The sequence below is a fragment of the Pan troglodytes genome, chromosome 14 (assembly GCF_028858775.2).
Source record: "Pan troglodytes isolate AG18354 chromosome 14, NHGRI_mPanTro3-v2.0_pri, whole genome shotgun sequence".
NCBI lineage: Eukaryota > Metazoa > Chordata > Mammalia > Primates > Hominidae > Pan > Pan troglodytes.
In genome coordinates this window covers 28,518,138-28,535,263 of record NC_072412.2, presented here as the reverse complement: position 1 = coordinate 28,535,263, position 17,126 = coordinate 28,518,138, and the positions used below count along the sequence as shown (strand labels likewise).

The window sequence follows — 17,126 nt, the reverse complement described above, 5'->3', positions numbered from 1 at the left end:
GGAGGAGGCAGAGGGATGCAGACACAGGGAGGGAGGCTCGCATCATAACCTGCTACAGGCGATGAGGTGCCAGTTTTAGGCCCACATAATAAGGTACTCCAAAAGCCACCAGGTCTCTTAACTCCTGCTAGAAATCAGACGCCAAAGGAACCAAGGAGAGGGCTCAGCCTTGACAGGCAACTACTGGAGGGCTATCTCTCTCCCCATCTCTCTTTGCACTTGGTGGTGTCCCCAAGGAATAATATGCTAGAAACAGACTCATGATTCAGATGCTCCACAGAGGTTTGTTATTTAAATGATTTTTCCCAAAGAGAATAATCTAACTTATATTTTCAAAACCGTGATGGTCCCATACCAGGTATGCTTAGAGTGGACCGCAGGGATCAATAGGCATACTCTACCCCCTGAGGAAGGGCAGAGCACTTTCTGATGCTTAAGTGTCATGCTCTACCAACTGAGCTAGCGGGCGATGATTTTCTGGTATTTAAATGATAACGCTTGACATGGTTTGGCTGTGTCCCCACCCAAATCTCATCTTGAATTGTAGCTTCCACAATTCCCACGTGTTATGGGAGGGACCTGGTGGGAGGTAACTGAATCATGGGGGTGGGTCTTTCCCATGCCATTCTTGTGATAGTAAGTCTCACAAGATCTGATGGTTTTATAAAGGGGAGTTTCCCTGCACAAGTTCTCTTCTCTTCTCTGCCGCCATGTGAGATGTGCCTTTCACCTTCTGCCATGATTGTGAGGCCTTCCCAGCCACGTGGAACTGTGAGTTCATTAAACCTCTTTCTTTTGTAAATTGCCCAGTCTCAAGTATGTCTTTGTCAGCAATATGAAAACGGACTAATAGAACACCCCACAGAGTCAGAGGCACTGAATTAAATCACAGAGCCTGGGCCTGACAGCCCCTTCATTATAGTCTTGTCCTTGAAACTGGACCCTTAGTAACTCCATTTTATAGAAAAACTGAGGTCTAGGAAAGTGAATAAACTCATCTCTCACAGGGAAGAGGTTCTGGGGCTGAGAAAACCATATCTCCTCTTGTTAGAGAGTCATGATTTTTGAATATTGTCTTTCCTTTGACTTGTGTTTAGTTGGAGGGGAGTTTACAGCATTTATTTTGAAATAAGTCGCCAGTGACATTTAAGTGAAGAATTGGTATCTGCCAGAGGCCATGGGTCTAGAAAGGTTGAGTGGGATGGCCAGGTGACATTCCATACCTCATCTGCTCTGTGGCCTCTCTGGCTACAGGAAGGCTATGCTGAATTCTGTATCCCAGAATATCTTAAAGGCATGCACTTTTACTACAGACCAGGTTTAACCAACTGCCCACCAGGATCTGGGGAAAGCCTCAGGCCTCTTCTGCAAAGCAGCAGCTGAAATTCACCTTTCTTCTCCCATGGCACCTATCTGCCTTCAAAAAAAGTGACATTTAATTACACACACACACACAAACCAGAACAAAAAAAACGCATTGATGACAAAGCATAGGTGAGATGAGCTGAATGGCGCAATTAGTTTTCACCTTGGTCAGGTATCTATCCTCATCTTATTGCACCTTATTGTGAAATGTATATTATCATCAATAGAGGTGGGTTTTATCAGGCTTCAGTATCAAGGATCTTCCATGAATGTTGAGAAGACTTCGCTATTCTGAGTTTCATTTTCCACTGACCATGATGTTTTGCACGACTGACACCACAGGCCAAGGGTTCTTATTACTTCAAAGAGCTGCTTGGCATATCTGGGGGATTCTGTCCCTTGATATTGGGAATATTTTGATGTTTGGGGGTTGTGCTAAAAACTTCCTTTAGCTGAAGTCCTATGAGTAAAAGCATACAGACGCTCATGGTTCTTTTATCAAAGCACTGTGGGGGCACTTATTTTTGTGACACATAATATTCTTTCAGAACAACAACCATAGGAACCATTAATTTACCTTGAATTTACCACTTCACTAGCACTCTCTACTGTGTTATGTGCTGAATAGCTGTCAGAAATGCCACCTTAAGTGCTCACATTTTCTTTAAGCCTTTGGTTATTCAAGATAAAATTAAGGGAAGAGAAGATAATCGCAGAGCATCGTTTATAAGTGGGAGAGGCACAAAACACTATGTTTAAATGACCATGTTTTGGATTTAGGACGCAACAAAGAGCTTGATGTTTTCAATTCTGATCAGGTATAATTATTGCTCTGAGAGCTCCACTCAGTGGGAAAATCTCTGAAATGTAAAGTCCTTTGGCTGGTAGACGTAATAGCTTCTCTACTGCTTTAGCTCAAGGGCAACATTCATTCTGATGAATCCCTGAATTTAAAATCTGAATGCATTAAACAGATAAAGCTAGCAAGCCTTTATTTTCCAAAGGGGTTCTACTGCTGTCTCTTCTCTCCTCCCCTTTAACATACATCCTGCCCTGACCCACGAATCAACCAGGTGTTATGGAGCACTCAAGGTGAGCTGGGGCCAGCTTCACTATGAGGAGTTTGCAATCCATGCTAGAGCAATCACTGCACTTTTAAAAACAGTTCCCCAGGGCCTAAATCTCTATTCAGAAGTCATTAACTAATCTACCAAGGGCTTAAAGATATGCAGGGAGCGGGGGCACTCTGCAGACAGCAGGCATCGGGTGTTCTCGTCCCAATACGCTCTTCCTTCCTCTTTGCTCACCCCACATTCTGCTCCTCTCTCCATCCTGCTCTTCCAAGACTCCTTCCCATTATCAAGGATGAGGCTTCCACTTGAGCACATAGCATTTTTTTTATGGCAACAGCTTAAACCATTAGGTCATTTTCTGTGTGTTTAACTTTTAGATTATTGTTTCACCTGTTTTGTAATTGTGCATTTCCCCCCTTAATACATAAAAAGCACCTTGACGATTGTGAAGAGAGGGAGAAGTAGCATCATAATATAGTGGAAAAACATGAGTGTTGGGTGTGGCCTGGCCTGTATTTGTATCTTGGCTCCATCACTTTCTAATTATGTTGTCTTCAGAGGACTATGCAATCTCCCCAAACCTCAGTTTCCCCAAGTATCACATGAGGATGATATCTACAACAGCTATGGTTGTTGTCAGGGTTAAAATAATGCCTGTTAAGTGCCCAGGACATAGTAGATGGTCAATAAATAAGAGCTCTATTGTTAAAGTTCTACCTCTTACTTTTTTGAATCCTCTCTACCTACCCACCCCATATGGTAGAGGCAGAGTTGCTAAAGATTGTTTACTAATATATGTGAACTGAAGGTGAAAGGTTGAAGTTCAAATATACAAAATATATTAAAAATATACATACCCCTAACTAACAACAACAAGACATAGATAAAGCAAATATGGCAGAATGTTAATAAATGTTAAATATGGATTATGGGGTATCTGGGTTTTATTCTTTCCACTATTCTATATTAAATTTTTTTTGTGATAAAAGGTCAAATAATAAAAGCCTTAAAATATATACACACTATGAGAAGAAGGAGGTTGGTGAATTATTAATTTTTTAGTAAGCTTAGAAAGTCCAAAAATGCTTGACATATTCATTTTGAGGTCTTTCATGCCTAAACTATTTAATAACATGTAAAAAAATTCAAAACCATAATCTACAATCACATTCATAAAGTTAACAAACAAGACAAGAATAGATATGAAAAATACTGAATACGTATAATAAATCTTATTAAAAGTAACATGAAAATCCATGTACCCTCAGGTAATGTGTATAAAACTCCATGCTGCAGGGTGAGGACCATCCTGTGGACTGTTTCACGGAAGAGCCACCAGGGGATGCTAAAGAGTAGCATTACGGGGAACCACACAGCAAAAGCACCATCACACCATTCAACCTGACCCTAAGGAGCGCGAGTCCCTGAGAGTCACACTCATTACTACACCACTTGGGGGTCTGGGAGCATGGATACAGCAGATCTGTTTGGCCCATGGTGAGGAACATACCTTGCTGCAGGGGCAGAGCTGCCTGCAACCAGCACAAGTGTGAGGCTGCTGTTGGCACCTAAGTGTGGCATCTTAGAATCCCTGGACGCTGGGCTGAGGCTGTGTTAGAGCTGACAACTTTCACAGCTACTCTGCCAGGAGCTATAAAGCATGGGGCAGAAAAGGGAGATTCTTATCTGGGCTTCTAATTCTTTTTCTCTAGTGGTGAGGCTTACTTCCAACACATATTTAAATTAATGGCATCAGCATATTCAGGTAAAAATATATAGCAGCAACTGAAGAGCTATACTAGAAAATTATTTTCATTTTCATTTTAAAAAATGTATTTTGAGATGGAGTCTCCCTCTGTCACCAAGGCTGGAGTGCAGTGGAGCAATCTCGGTTCACTGCAACCTCCGTCTCCTGGGTTCAAGCAATACTCCTGCCTCAGCCTCCCAAGTAGTTGGGATCACAGGCACGTGCCACCACACTCGGCTAATTTTTTAAATTTTTTTTATTTTTGGTAGAGATGGGGTTTCACCATGTTGGCCAGGCTGCTCGAGCCTGGCCACTGAAAATTATTTTCTTAAATTATTTTTAAAGTACATTCCAGGCCAAGCTCTTCAAGGGCTTCGACTGTGTTTTCACCTTCTCCCACTTGAGAGTAAAATCCTTGAGGTAGATCCTGACAGATTTCTTTGTACTCAGAAAAGAATGTTTGATTGAATATTTGTTCAAAAAGTGCCTTTGCCAGCTGGGCATGGTGGCTCATGCCTGTAATCCCAGTGCTTTAGGAGGCTGAGGCAGGAGGATCACTTGAGGCCAGGAGTTTGAGACCAGCCTAGGAAACATAGTGAGACCCATCTCTATAAAGCATCTTTGCACATTAATTCACCACATTCTCACAATGACTTTGTGAAGAATTATTATGAATTCTATTTTAAATGGAGAAAACTGAGATTCAAAGTTGATGACTCAGCCAGGGGGAAAGAGAGCAAGGACAGGGATGTTATTCCTACAGTGATGATGACGAAGTGCACAGAGGCAGGAACTTGCTCAAGGTCTCACCACTGGATCGGGGCAGAGATGGAACTGACTCTGGGTTAGCACTGCGTCCTCTCTCCACCAGAGCATGCTCTGCAGATAAATATGCTACAGTGTACAAAAGATACACGTGCATTCCTTACAGGATGGAATTCTGGCAGGGCCTTCTAACCGGTAGAACAAAGAGATGGTGCATTTTCAGGCTATACAGGTCATGCTTCCTCAAAGCTGGCATGCTTGGCTCAGACCAGATCTCATTCACAATAATAATGCATGGGTTTCTCACAAGGGTGACATGGGGTACCTTGGGTTCTCCTGACCTGGTGACTTCAAAGGGCTCCATTGTTGAAGGTTTCAGGGCTGCTTTGCCTCTATTTTCCCAGATTCTCCACCCCATGTCACACCTCCTGGTCTAATTCAGTATTACTAGCAAATTCTCAAATCCATCACCTTAAACTACATGGCATGCACGACGGCCTGCATAAAAGCCACTGATTATGTTCAATTAGGACTTTAACTTTTTAAAAAAAAAAACATTTTATCTTCTGTTTTTTCTTCTGGCATTTATCTGGAGAGAAAGATAGCGTAGAGATCAGAAAGACAGAGAAAAAAATACATTGTGTGGGAGGTGAAATGCCACGGTCATTTTTGAAGCCCATTTGGAGTTACTGGTTGTGATTTACTGAAAAGAAAATGAAATTCATGTCCACCATCCATCTTGCTGAAATGTCATGCCAAGTGTAGCTGTAGTAGCAGAGAGGTCCAGTGGAGATGCCTGCAAATCACCTGCCAGCCGCTGTTGGTCTCTGGTTTGAGAGCCACATGCATGCTACAGAGAAGTAAAACTCCTGGTCTGCAGGCCAACAAGGAATTTTCCTGGAACATGGAAGTGCATAACTACAGGGAACTGACCCCTAATTTTGGCAGTTACTCTCTCCCCTGCCATGATCCCAAAAGTGAGGCCTAAAAGCTCCAACTTCTAAAACACGGAACATATTATCAATATATTATATCAATATCTATTGCTTTGTCCATCATATGAAACCTTCATCAAGGGCTTGTTCTGACTCTTTGGATGATGTCTGGAAGGCAGAGTCCCAGAGCAGGCAGTGTGACTAAAACAGGATCACTGAACTTCAAGGAACAGCCCTGTTTTCCTCTTTAGGTACAACTTGACAGTCAGTGGGAAATACGACGAATCACCTTCCCTAATTACAAAAATGCTCATCTTGACCACGGCCAGTCAGGCCTCTTGGGCTCCTTGAAGACGTGTTTGTAACTTTAATTCTTACAGGGGTGGGTGTTCGGCTACTTTATGCAAGCTTACCAGATCACGTCATGCATCGTGACTAGACCAGAAAGGAAGGTATGAAATTCACATTGGCCATTTTCTGCTGGGGTTAAAATTCTGGTTGGGGAGGAGGCTGAAACTATTGGTAAAATGGAAATTTCAGGGCTGTCTACCCATCTTGTCATTTAATACCACAACAGATTGATAAATGGCTCTTTCTGTTGAAAGCTTTAAACAAACAAAAATAACAACAACAAAAAAGAGCAGCTCAGGCTTCTATACTGGAGTAGAGGGGAAGGTGAAGGATGTCATAAAAGGCCAAAAAGGAGCTGCCAGGGGACATGGAGCCACTTCACATTCTTCTGCTTTGCTTTTCAAATTGACCAGATATTTCGTTAATTCACTTTCTTATATGGAGTGCATTTATACAGAACTTTTACTTCCTCCCATGTATAGATACCAGGAGGTCCATATGTGAATCTCAAAAATGTGCATTTATGTTTATGCTTTTTGTCCCCCAAGCACACCTTGGTGACTTCAAGGTGGAGAACAAATGCAGTGGGACACTAGGCTCCCACCTCTGTTCCCTGGGGAAAGGCTGGGACGCTTATCTGCTCCATGGTTAATAACAGGTTCAGTATACACACACAGATCCAGACATTTGCAGAGGAGAAACCAACCTCCCTGCATTTTCAGAAAAATTGAGGGTACAAGGAGAATCCGAACCTCACCCCATGCTGCTCTGGGAACTGTGAGCATGGCCTTGAGAAGAGTCCCAGGCCAAGCACATTCCATTGCCCATCAACAGCCGACGTGAACGGTACTGGGGCCCTGTCTCCCTTTGTTGTGATGTGAGCAGTAATGTCGAAAAGTGACCATCTCCCCTCGGAAATGCAAACCACCACATGCTCCATTTCCTGCAAGGATCCCACCTTCAAAAATGTTCCTGTATATCCTTTTCTTTCATTTTTTACATAATTTCGTCTTTTGGAATGAAGATTATTAATGATCCTTCCCAGACGTATTTCTTTCACACCTAAGGATAAACGTGGCTCCCCAAAGATGATGGGATGCCTCAGGAGACTCTGCCTGAACTCCTGAAAATCCAAACTCCACTCTGATCAAAACTCAAACCCAAAACAGCAACATACACAAACAACCGTCACCATCACCACACTCTCCTCCAACCAAAATGCCCTTGGACCTTCACGAAATGGGGCCTCACCTTTCTAAAGAAATGCTGCGTGGCCACGGCGAGGGCATCGAAGCCGCAGATGGCCCTCTTCAGCTCCCCTTGCGCAACGCCCAGCTGTCTGGTCTGCCGCTCACACCGCTCCTTCAGCCGCAGCACCAGCTGCCGCTCAGCCTCACGGGCCTGTGGGTCCGGCTTGGGCGGAAACCCATTTCGAGCTGCCGCAGTCCTCTGCTTTGGGTATCCTGTGAGAAAGAAAACCAAACCCCAGTCACCTGTGAAAAAACACTCAGTACACATGTGACAATGGCTTCTTATTACACAAGGAGTTCTTCAAGTGGTAGAGAAGAAATTGCCCACGGTTTGTCATTTTTAAGGATTGAAAAGAAAAAACAGTCAGGGACTAAAATTATTGTTCCATTAATGTGGTTGTAAGTGCAAGGTTTCGTGCTTGGAAAAAGGATAACAGACAAAATTGCCAAATTCTTTCCAGCTTCCGACACTTCTTCTAGGCTTGCTTGGAGAGAGAGAAGCTTTTTTTTTTTTTTTCTTAAAGGAGATTACTCTTTGACAATGTCTAATGGGAAATTAATCAATCAATCCAGATAGAAGACAGACTTATAATCGTCTAGCAACCTTTTAATTGGGCACCAGAGAATAACACCTCGATGCCCCTTTCTTCGCCGTAGAGGCTGCTCTAGTGACCCTTTTCTTCAATGTCACGTCCAAGTCACAGCCCTGGCTACCTCTGCTCTAGCAACTCCTGACTTTAAATTCCTATAGCACCAACGTATTGTGAGGTCTCCTGCAACATATCCCTCCAATGTGACTTGACGCCTCCTCCATGGCTAAAGGTGTAGTCTGAGCCGCCATCCCCTCTCACTCTCTGATGGGAAGCCCTGCTTCCTCTCTTCCTTCACTACGCCACAGCCAGAATGACCTTTGCACACGTGAGGCAGGTCATCACTTGTGTGAACCCCTCTGCTCACTTTCTCTCACGATGAATAGGAAGTCCACACACCTTACCATGGCCGGCAAAGCCCTCTGTGACTTGGCTCCTGCCAGGTGAATGTGAGGGGCTGTGGGGCCACAGAAGAAGGGGCAAGGAGCTCTGCCTGGGGTTGAGGACAGGGTTTTGGGCATTAAGGAGAGGTGATTTTTAGGTTGAAGCTCAAAAAAGAAAAGGCAAGGTCCCCCAAAATAGCACAGAGGAAAGCACTCCACCACAGTCCAAGACCCGTGCACGGGCAGGCGTCTTCCTCTGGTCCCTCTGTGGGAGGCACAGACAGACCTGGGACGTGCAGGCGGTCGGAGAACCCTTGCTATTGACAATGGGCTTACATCTCAAAGGCACGTTCTTTCCTTCACTCTAGTAGATTACACTCCTAGAGGACATGACACAGACACTGACCAGCACAATCATAAATCCACTAATATTCCAAATGTTTTCTTCCTCTTCTGTTTTCCTCTCCAAGATACCAGGGAGCAACATATAAAACAAACCAGAAAATGGTAGCCCCTTCAGTACCTGGTGTACTGAGACAATGCAGAGTAATGGGTTTGTGAACGTGCAAGTGGCCTCATCTTTTAAGGGGAAAGTGGTTAATTGACCTAAATGCTTCTAGTGGTTAAGGGTAACCATGCTAATTTTAATTAATTCCTTCTTCTCCTAAAAAGTCATCAGAGATTGCCATGTAACCTCACATATGGCATATCGTAAATTATTCTGACTTAATGGAATAGGAGAATGTGAAATCACTGCTTCATAGAAATTGTGTTTATGATAGCAGAATACATAATATTCCAGAAAACTCACTTGCTTGTTGTAGGCAAATCAACCTGAATGTGTACTTTATCTCAACATTCTCAGTGCTGAAAACAAAACAAATATGACTACCAACTAAACATCATCAAGAAAAGGTGAGAGATTTTATTGCCTGCATTAAACTCTAAGACACAGCCTAAGACCAAAGATAGATATTTTTTTTCCCCACAATTGCTGTTTTCCATTTTATTGCTGTGGCTGGAAAACACTTCAGTGCTTTAATTAATTTGTTGAGGTACCAGGTGCCTGACACTGTTACAATAGAAGGCACTTCTTTTAGAAATCTAAAGGAAATAATAAAACAATTTCCAGCTCAGTGAATTAGAGCTAATTGTAACCTATGGTACAGAGAGTCACCTCTGAGCTTGTGGACGTTAGCAGGCGCTCACACTGTCACGCATTTTTGGCTGTTAGATTTATTTCTGGGGAGGATAGCTCCTAAGAACTACCACCTTTAATAATAATAATAATAATATCATCATCATCATCATCATGTTAGAAATTATACTCAATGGTAAATGGAGAATATAAAAGGATTCAGTGAAATTCTATTCTTGGCACTTACTTTGATATTGGTGTCATTATTATATTGCTTTTACTCACCTATTCAAAATTCCAGTGTTCTACTGAACAACAGTGCAAAAAGCTCACCTCTTCTTCTGGGGCCAGCGAACAACCCGCATTCTGAGCTAAGACAGAGGCTCCTCTGACAACACCCACTTTTGGGATCAACACACCAAGTGAAAGTTTAGCCGCTCTGTGACACCAAACTACCTTGTGAAACCAATCCTGGTTCAGGACTGGTGGCACTCAATCACTGTCAGAGCACAGATCAAGGCTCCGGCACCAGTGCTAAGACTTTAGGAAGAAAAAGCTGAGAAACAAAGTTGGTTGTAGAGTTCTCTATTGCTTTAAGTTGAAAAGGGTCCTGCCATTCTCTAAACATATCCAGCGTGACTTTGCCTAGGATTAATAATCATCGTACTGTCACTGGCAGTCTTTTGTCTTCGCTAAAAACAGTATTCTTTCTCGTGCTGTCAATCTTTGTTACTACTTCTATAGCTGATTCCCTGATGTACTGTCTGTCACCCCCTTTCCTGTCCACCCACATGTCAGACCGTCCCCAGGGTGGTACAAAAAGATCGCAGCTCAGGCTCACTGCCACCTTGGGGACAGAGAGCTTATGTTGAACGAAGATCACTGACACGGCCAGCTTCAGCTGTTTCAGAACAGGTGTTTGCTTCTCATTTTTCTCTCAAGAGCTGGCAGACAGTGAAGCTAGAATGCACATCTGCTTAGGAAGTACCAGGTTTGTATCGGATAATTAGATGGCCAACTTCTGGAGGGTGGTGGTCACAGACAGCTCACAGGGCACATGGTGGGTCTGGGATGAGAAGTGGTGTTGGTGTGGTGGTGACCCACTCCTGACCTCTTCCCCATCATATTTCTCAGGAAGAGCCACCATGCAGGCTTTAAAGGAGGGGCATGTCATGTTCCCCCATGACACTTTTAGATGTAGGAGTGTTTTGTCATCACCTCCTTCCCCGCTGCTTGAAGTATTTCTATTGTTTCTGGGGTGGTCTAAGGTTCAAAGCAGCAAAGCAGGCAGGCATGCCACTGACCTCACCATGCAGGCAGCCAGACCCTACTTAGACTCTTTCCAAAGAAGCAACGCTCTGGTCCCCTACAATGTCTTTCTGATTTCCACCCAGCTGAACTAGGAAATGGATATTAGTGAATAGAGGCCTTCAACACAGGGCTTATCAATGGATTCAGAATCTTTAAATGAAGGGAAAATAGAGTAGAATTGCCAATTTCTTACTGACTGGCCCTAGTACACTACCGAACTGTTAATGAGCTTTATCTCCAATGTACTTCCTTTTCTGTGTGAAATATACAAGCAGAAATACCTAGATTAGTGTTTTGTCATGACCTACACACAAAGCTGATTTCACATGCATGCTTCATGTCATGTGGTTTTTGGCGACAAAAACATTTGACACCTTCTATTCAGCACATACTCTGTGAATAAGACTGTGCAAGGCACAGTGGGAAATGATAAGAAATACAGCCAGTCCTTGCCCTCAGGCAATCCATTGTCCTGTAGGAGCCTGGCCAGGCCTGGCTGTTGGTCTTCTGACCACCTTGCCCAGGGCTCTTACCAATTAAGCACATTGCTGAACCACTCTACAACATCTCTAACAGATCTCGCTGGTTTGGGTGCATACTCTAAATCTAGAACACCCTCCTGCCATCTAAATGTTACCCCAATCATAATCTCTTTGTAGCTGTCCTACTGGCTACATAACTCTGGTTAGGAGAAGATAGAATCCATGCTGATCTCAGTGGCAGCTGGCAACTGTGAGGTCTCCAGGGAGAAGCTGGTGACCTTCTACAGCACAAAGGTGGATGCAAACAGTTTGCGTGCAAAGGCTAGGCATAGCGTGCAAAGGCTGAGCACTGGAGAGGACACGGCCCTTGAAAATGGAAAGAAAATATTAAAAATTCATCGGCAGCCATCCAGTCCCTATCCAGAGGATTGTAATGGATGAAAAAGCTTGGTTTAATTTTAAAGCTGGAAAGCTTAACTGACACAATAACAAATAGTGCAGCATGGGAACCTCAATATTTATAACATCAGAGATGGCCCATGACCTTCACACCATAGACAAGAAGGCAAAGAATTATAGGACAGAACTTTGATAGCTTCCCACTTAAAGACAAAGCACTTCACGGGTTTGGTCAGCATCGTGACAGACAGCAGGACACTCCAGGGAGTCCCTGCGCTGAGTTCTTCGTGGACTTGGACAGGCTTTATTTTTATCAAACAAATCTAAATTTATTTCAAAAAATTTTGCCCAGTAGCCCACTATTTTCCTACTTAGTACTGGCAATGGCTTGGCTGGGGTGAGCTGGTGGTGGGGAGAAGCTGAGCAGATGGCTTGTGGGTGGGGATTTCCTTCCAGCTGGTCCTAAGTACAGGTCGGGGCAGGAATTACAAATTTGGGCAGCACCAGGCCATCCCATAAGTACGCCCTGTAGGAGCAAGGTACTCCCAAGGTAGGAGCAGATTCTTTTTTATTTTGATGTACAGAAGAACCAGAAAAACAGGAAGCTACAATCAGGGTTTCCAGATCTAACAATAAACACTTTGTTCATATAACCCACTCTCTAGACAAGACAAAACGTGGCATACAACATTTTCAACTTTAGGAAACTTATTGTGATTTACAAGAAGTACAGGTGCTATTTATCAAGGTAAATCTGAATCCCTTTTTTCTCCAAGGGTGAAAAATAGTGGCTTAACAGTGTTATGACAATTGCCAAATATTTACATTCAAACATAGCTACTTCTGGCCAAGATGAAGTAAGTGGGATTAGACTTACCCTCTCATTTGAAACCAGAAAAAAAAATGCCCAAAATATACAAGACAATGGTTTTCAAGACATTAAACTGTAGACAATGAAGCACAGTGATCCCTGAGAGTCAGAAAACAAACAAGGTGAGTCTACAGTTGCTTAAGCTCATTGCCCATGTGACTTTTCAAAATGTGATGCAGGGAATCGGGGGACTCAGGTGGAGCCTGGAGGTTTCTCTGAGTTGAGAAAGTGGATCTAAGGGCTCAGGGAGGTCAGGAGTTAGCACGTACAAGGTAGGATACCAGAGAGGATTGAGCTCCACAGAGAGAATTCTGAAGATCTGAAGATTGACCTCAAATTTTCAGCCAGGTTCTGATCAGTGCATACCTGCCTGTGGAGAGAGGATCTCAGGATGGGGACAGAACTCTGCCAAGGATTAGTGGGAGAATACTTAGAGTCCACCAAAGGCCACAAATAGTTCCTGTTCTCAGCAGCCAGCGTGGAACACCTCGTAATTCATGGGGCATCAGGTAAAGCACTCAGAAGGGTTTTGCTCAGTAGTGTAGAAAAATAAGCCAGGAAGAAGTGCTGATCAGTACCTGCTTAATAAGGCTGAAAAGCAAAACCCAGAATGATCAGACTCCTTCCGAGTGACATAACTTTACTCCAGAAAAAAGCTTAAGAATACTATGGGGGCTAGACATGGTGGCTTATGCCTGTAATCCCAGCACTTTGGGAGGCGGAGGCGAGTGGACTGCTTGAGCCCAGGAGTTAGAGACCAATCTGGGCAACACAGGAAGACCCCACCTGTATAAAAAATACAAAAATCAGCTGTGTGCGGTGGTGTACGTCTGTAATCCCAGCACTTTGGGAGGCTGAGGCAGGAAGATGGCTTGAGCCAGGGTTGACGACCCTGGGCAATATAGTAAGACCTTGTCTGTACAAAATCCTTAAAAAATTAGCCAAGTTTGGTGGCATGTGCCTGTAGTCCTAGTTACTTGGGAGACTGATGTGGGAGGATCGGTTGAGCCAGGGAAGTTGAGGCTGCAATAAGACATTATCTTGCCACTGAAGTGATGGGCAACAGAGTGAGACGCTGTCTAAAAAAAAATATTATGGCAATAAAAATATATCCAATACTCATAAAGGAAAAATTCACAATGCCTGTCATCTAAAAAATATCCCCTGGCATATAAACAAGCAGGGTTATACAACCCATAATGAGAAGATGCAATCAATTGAAACTGACCAAAAAATGACACAGATAACAGAATTACTAGACAGGGACAGTTAAACAGTTATTGTAAATGTATTTCGTATGTTTAAGAAGCTAGAGGAATAATTTAACATGTCAAGTAAGACAAGGAAGACAAAAAAGACCTAAATAAGAACTGTAGAGAAAAATTTCCAATGTCTGAGATGAAAAATACACTGAAAGGATGAAGAGTAGATTAGATACTGCAAAAGAATAGTGACACAAATTTTCATAGCAGCATTAATGATAGTAGGCAAAAAGTGAAACAACCAAAATGTCCACCAACTAATGCATGGATAAACAAATTGTTTTATATCCATACAACAGAATGTTACTCTGCCATCAAAAGAAATAAAACACTGATTCATGGATGAACATTAAAAACATTATACTAAATGAAAGAAACAGACACAAACAGCCTCAAAGCATATGATTCCATTTACATGAAACTTCCAGAGTAGATTAAATCCATAAAACAAAAAAGTAGACTAGTGGTTGCCAGGGATCACTGAAATGTACACTTGAAAAGGGCAAATTTTATGGTTTGTGAATTATAGCTCAACTAATAAAAAACACTCAATAAGGATATTTTGATAGGCCCATTTGGACATGGGGATATTTGGCTGCCATTTTATCAAAAGGCTGGCATCAAAACAGCTGCGTCAGAATGTTCTATCTTTAAAATATGGTCTCTGCTATCAGGAAGGCTGGAGCTACGGAAGACTGAGAGCTCTGACGTGTTGGTGCTTTACATGCATCATCACTCACCTTCACCATAACCCTGCAGCATGGGTAAAACTTCCATTTCACAGAAGAAGAAACTGAGAGAGAAGTTGTATAATTTCCATGAGGTCACACATGATTCACCAAATTAGGATTTAACTCAGTTCAGTCTATTTTCTGCCAATATCACCTGGCAAGATTTAGAAAACGCTGGCGAAGGGTTTCTAGTGAAGGCAACTAAGAACCAACACTTGCAGATGCATGCAAAAAGAGAATAGGCAGATGGGGTTGTTCAAAGAAGCAAAGGAAGGAACAAGTTTCAGAAAGAAAGGACTAATCAATAATGTAAAATGAAAGTGCTAAGGAACAGGACAAATCTATCAAGAATTAACTAATGCCAGGCACAGTGGCTCACTCATGCCTGTAATCCCAGCACTTTGAGAGGCCAAGGCGGGACGATGGCTTGAGCTCAGGTGTTTGAGACCAGCCTGGGCAACACGGAGAGACATCATCTCTACAAAAAAAAAAAAATAAACAAAATTAGCCAGGTATGGTGGTACACGCCTATAGTCCCAGCTGCTTGGAAGTCTGAGGTGGGATGATTGCTTGAGCCTCGGAGGTCAAGGCTGAAGTGAGCTGACATCATGCACTGCACTCCAGCCTGGGTGACAGAGTGAGACCCTGTCTCAAAAAAACAAAAAAAAAAAAAAAAAAAAAAAACTTACTAACCAAGAAATCAGTAGTGGCCTTTGTAGTAGAATAGTGGAGTGTCTAGATGGCAGCAGGTAGAGTCATTTGTAAGCACGGGAACCGGGATGGGGAACATAAACAATTCTTTCTCAAGCCTGGATGTCCAGAGCGGGAGAAAGATGTGTCAGAAACATGAGGGTCAGGGGATGTTTGTTGCTATGGCTTGTTTTGTTTTGGGGATGGGAGAGATGACAGAAAATATAGTTCCTGCCATGATTCAATTTACAGCCCAGGAGGGGAGAGAAACTCTCTTTAAATGAGCCACCCAGAAAGCTTCTCCTAGGCCAGATGTCATTTGAAGGCCCAAAGGCCTGAAGGAGGCACTAACCATTTCAGTTGATTTTCTTTGATATTCAGTAATCTGAAAAAAGAAGCATCATTATCAAAAAGAAATGAAGATCTTGGAAAAAGAAAAACTGTCCCTCCCAGATCTCTCCACCATGGTTATGTAGCATTTCCAGGTTGCCATTCTTTAGGACTTGAAATCCACCTCCGCCTGTGGTGGCAAGACCCTACACTTGCCCTCAATGATTGCCCCTTCATGTACATACCCTGCTGCTAGGAACTGAATGTTTGTGTCCTCTCAAGATATATATATATATATATTATATATATATATATATATATGCCATATATATAAATATATATAATATATATATGCCATATATATAAATATATATATAATATATATATGCCGTATATATATAAATATATATAATATATATATATAAATATATATAATATATATATATGCCCTAATTCCCAATGTGATGACATCTGTAAGTGGGGCCTTTGGGAAGTGATTAGGTCCTGAGAGTGGGGCCCTCATGAATGGGATTAGTGCTCTTATAAGAAGAAATATGAGAGCAATAATCTATCTCTCCCACATGTAAGGCTAGCAAAAATGTATCCATCTGCAAACAAGGAAGAGGGCCCTCACCAGAATCCAAATCAGCCAGCACCTTGATCTTGGATTTCTCAGCCTCCAGATTCATGAGAAAAAAAATCTGCTGTTTAAGTCACCCAATCTATGGTATTTGTTATAGCAGCCCAAGCGGACTAAAACAACTGCATAACAACCATGAACATCATGAGATACCACTCTCATGACTATCTTATATTACGTATTAAGAAGAAGATGATCTTGGGTGAGCCTGGCCTAATCAAGTAAGTTTACTAAAAGCAGGGTTTTCTCCAACTGGTCATAGAGGAGTATGTCAGAGATCTGAAGTCTGAGAAGGATTCAACACACCATTACTGCTTTGAAGATAAAGTGGGGCACACAGCAAGGAATGTGGGTGGCCCTATGAGCTGAAGGTGGTCCCTGACTGATAACCAGCAAGGAAACAAGGACTCTGGTACTACAAGCACACGAGATAGACTCTACCAACAACCTAAATGACTTTAAAAGCAAATATTTCTCCAGAGCCTCCAGCCAAGAACTCAGCCTAGCTGATTTCTTCATATTAGCCTTGTGATAATTTGAGCAGAGAATTCAAGTTAAGCCACTTCTGGATGTCTAACATACAGAACTGTAAGTTAGTAAATAAATGTTATTTTAAGAAAAAGAAAGGGAAAGGAAAAGTAGTGAAGATATAGCAAGAGAAACTACCCAGAATGAAACACAGAGAGAAGAAATACTCAAAGAAATGAACAGAATATCACTTTGAACAGGAGCTCTGGGGCAACTTGAAGAGGCCTAATAAATGTGTAATTAGAGTCCCTGAAGATGAAGAATTAGGACTGAAAATATTTGAAG

At 42.5% G+C, this 17,126-nt stretch overlaps 1 protein-coding gene across 2 annotated transcripts in view; it reads right to left on the bottom strand.

Moving 5' to 3' along the window:
* MTUS2 (microtubule associated scaffold protein 2) overlaps positions 1–17,126 on the bottom strand; it is a 481,365-nt gene that overhangs the window by 142,870 nt on the left and 321,369 nt on the right. For both annotated transcript variants that reach the window (XM_024348494.3, XM_054665152.2), the window contains exon 6: positions 7,488–7,699. In XM_024348494.3, coding sequence (XP_024204262.2) covers positions 7,488–7,699 — 212 coding nt within the window. The remainder of the gene's footprint in view (positions 1–7,487; positions 7,700–17,126) is intronic.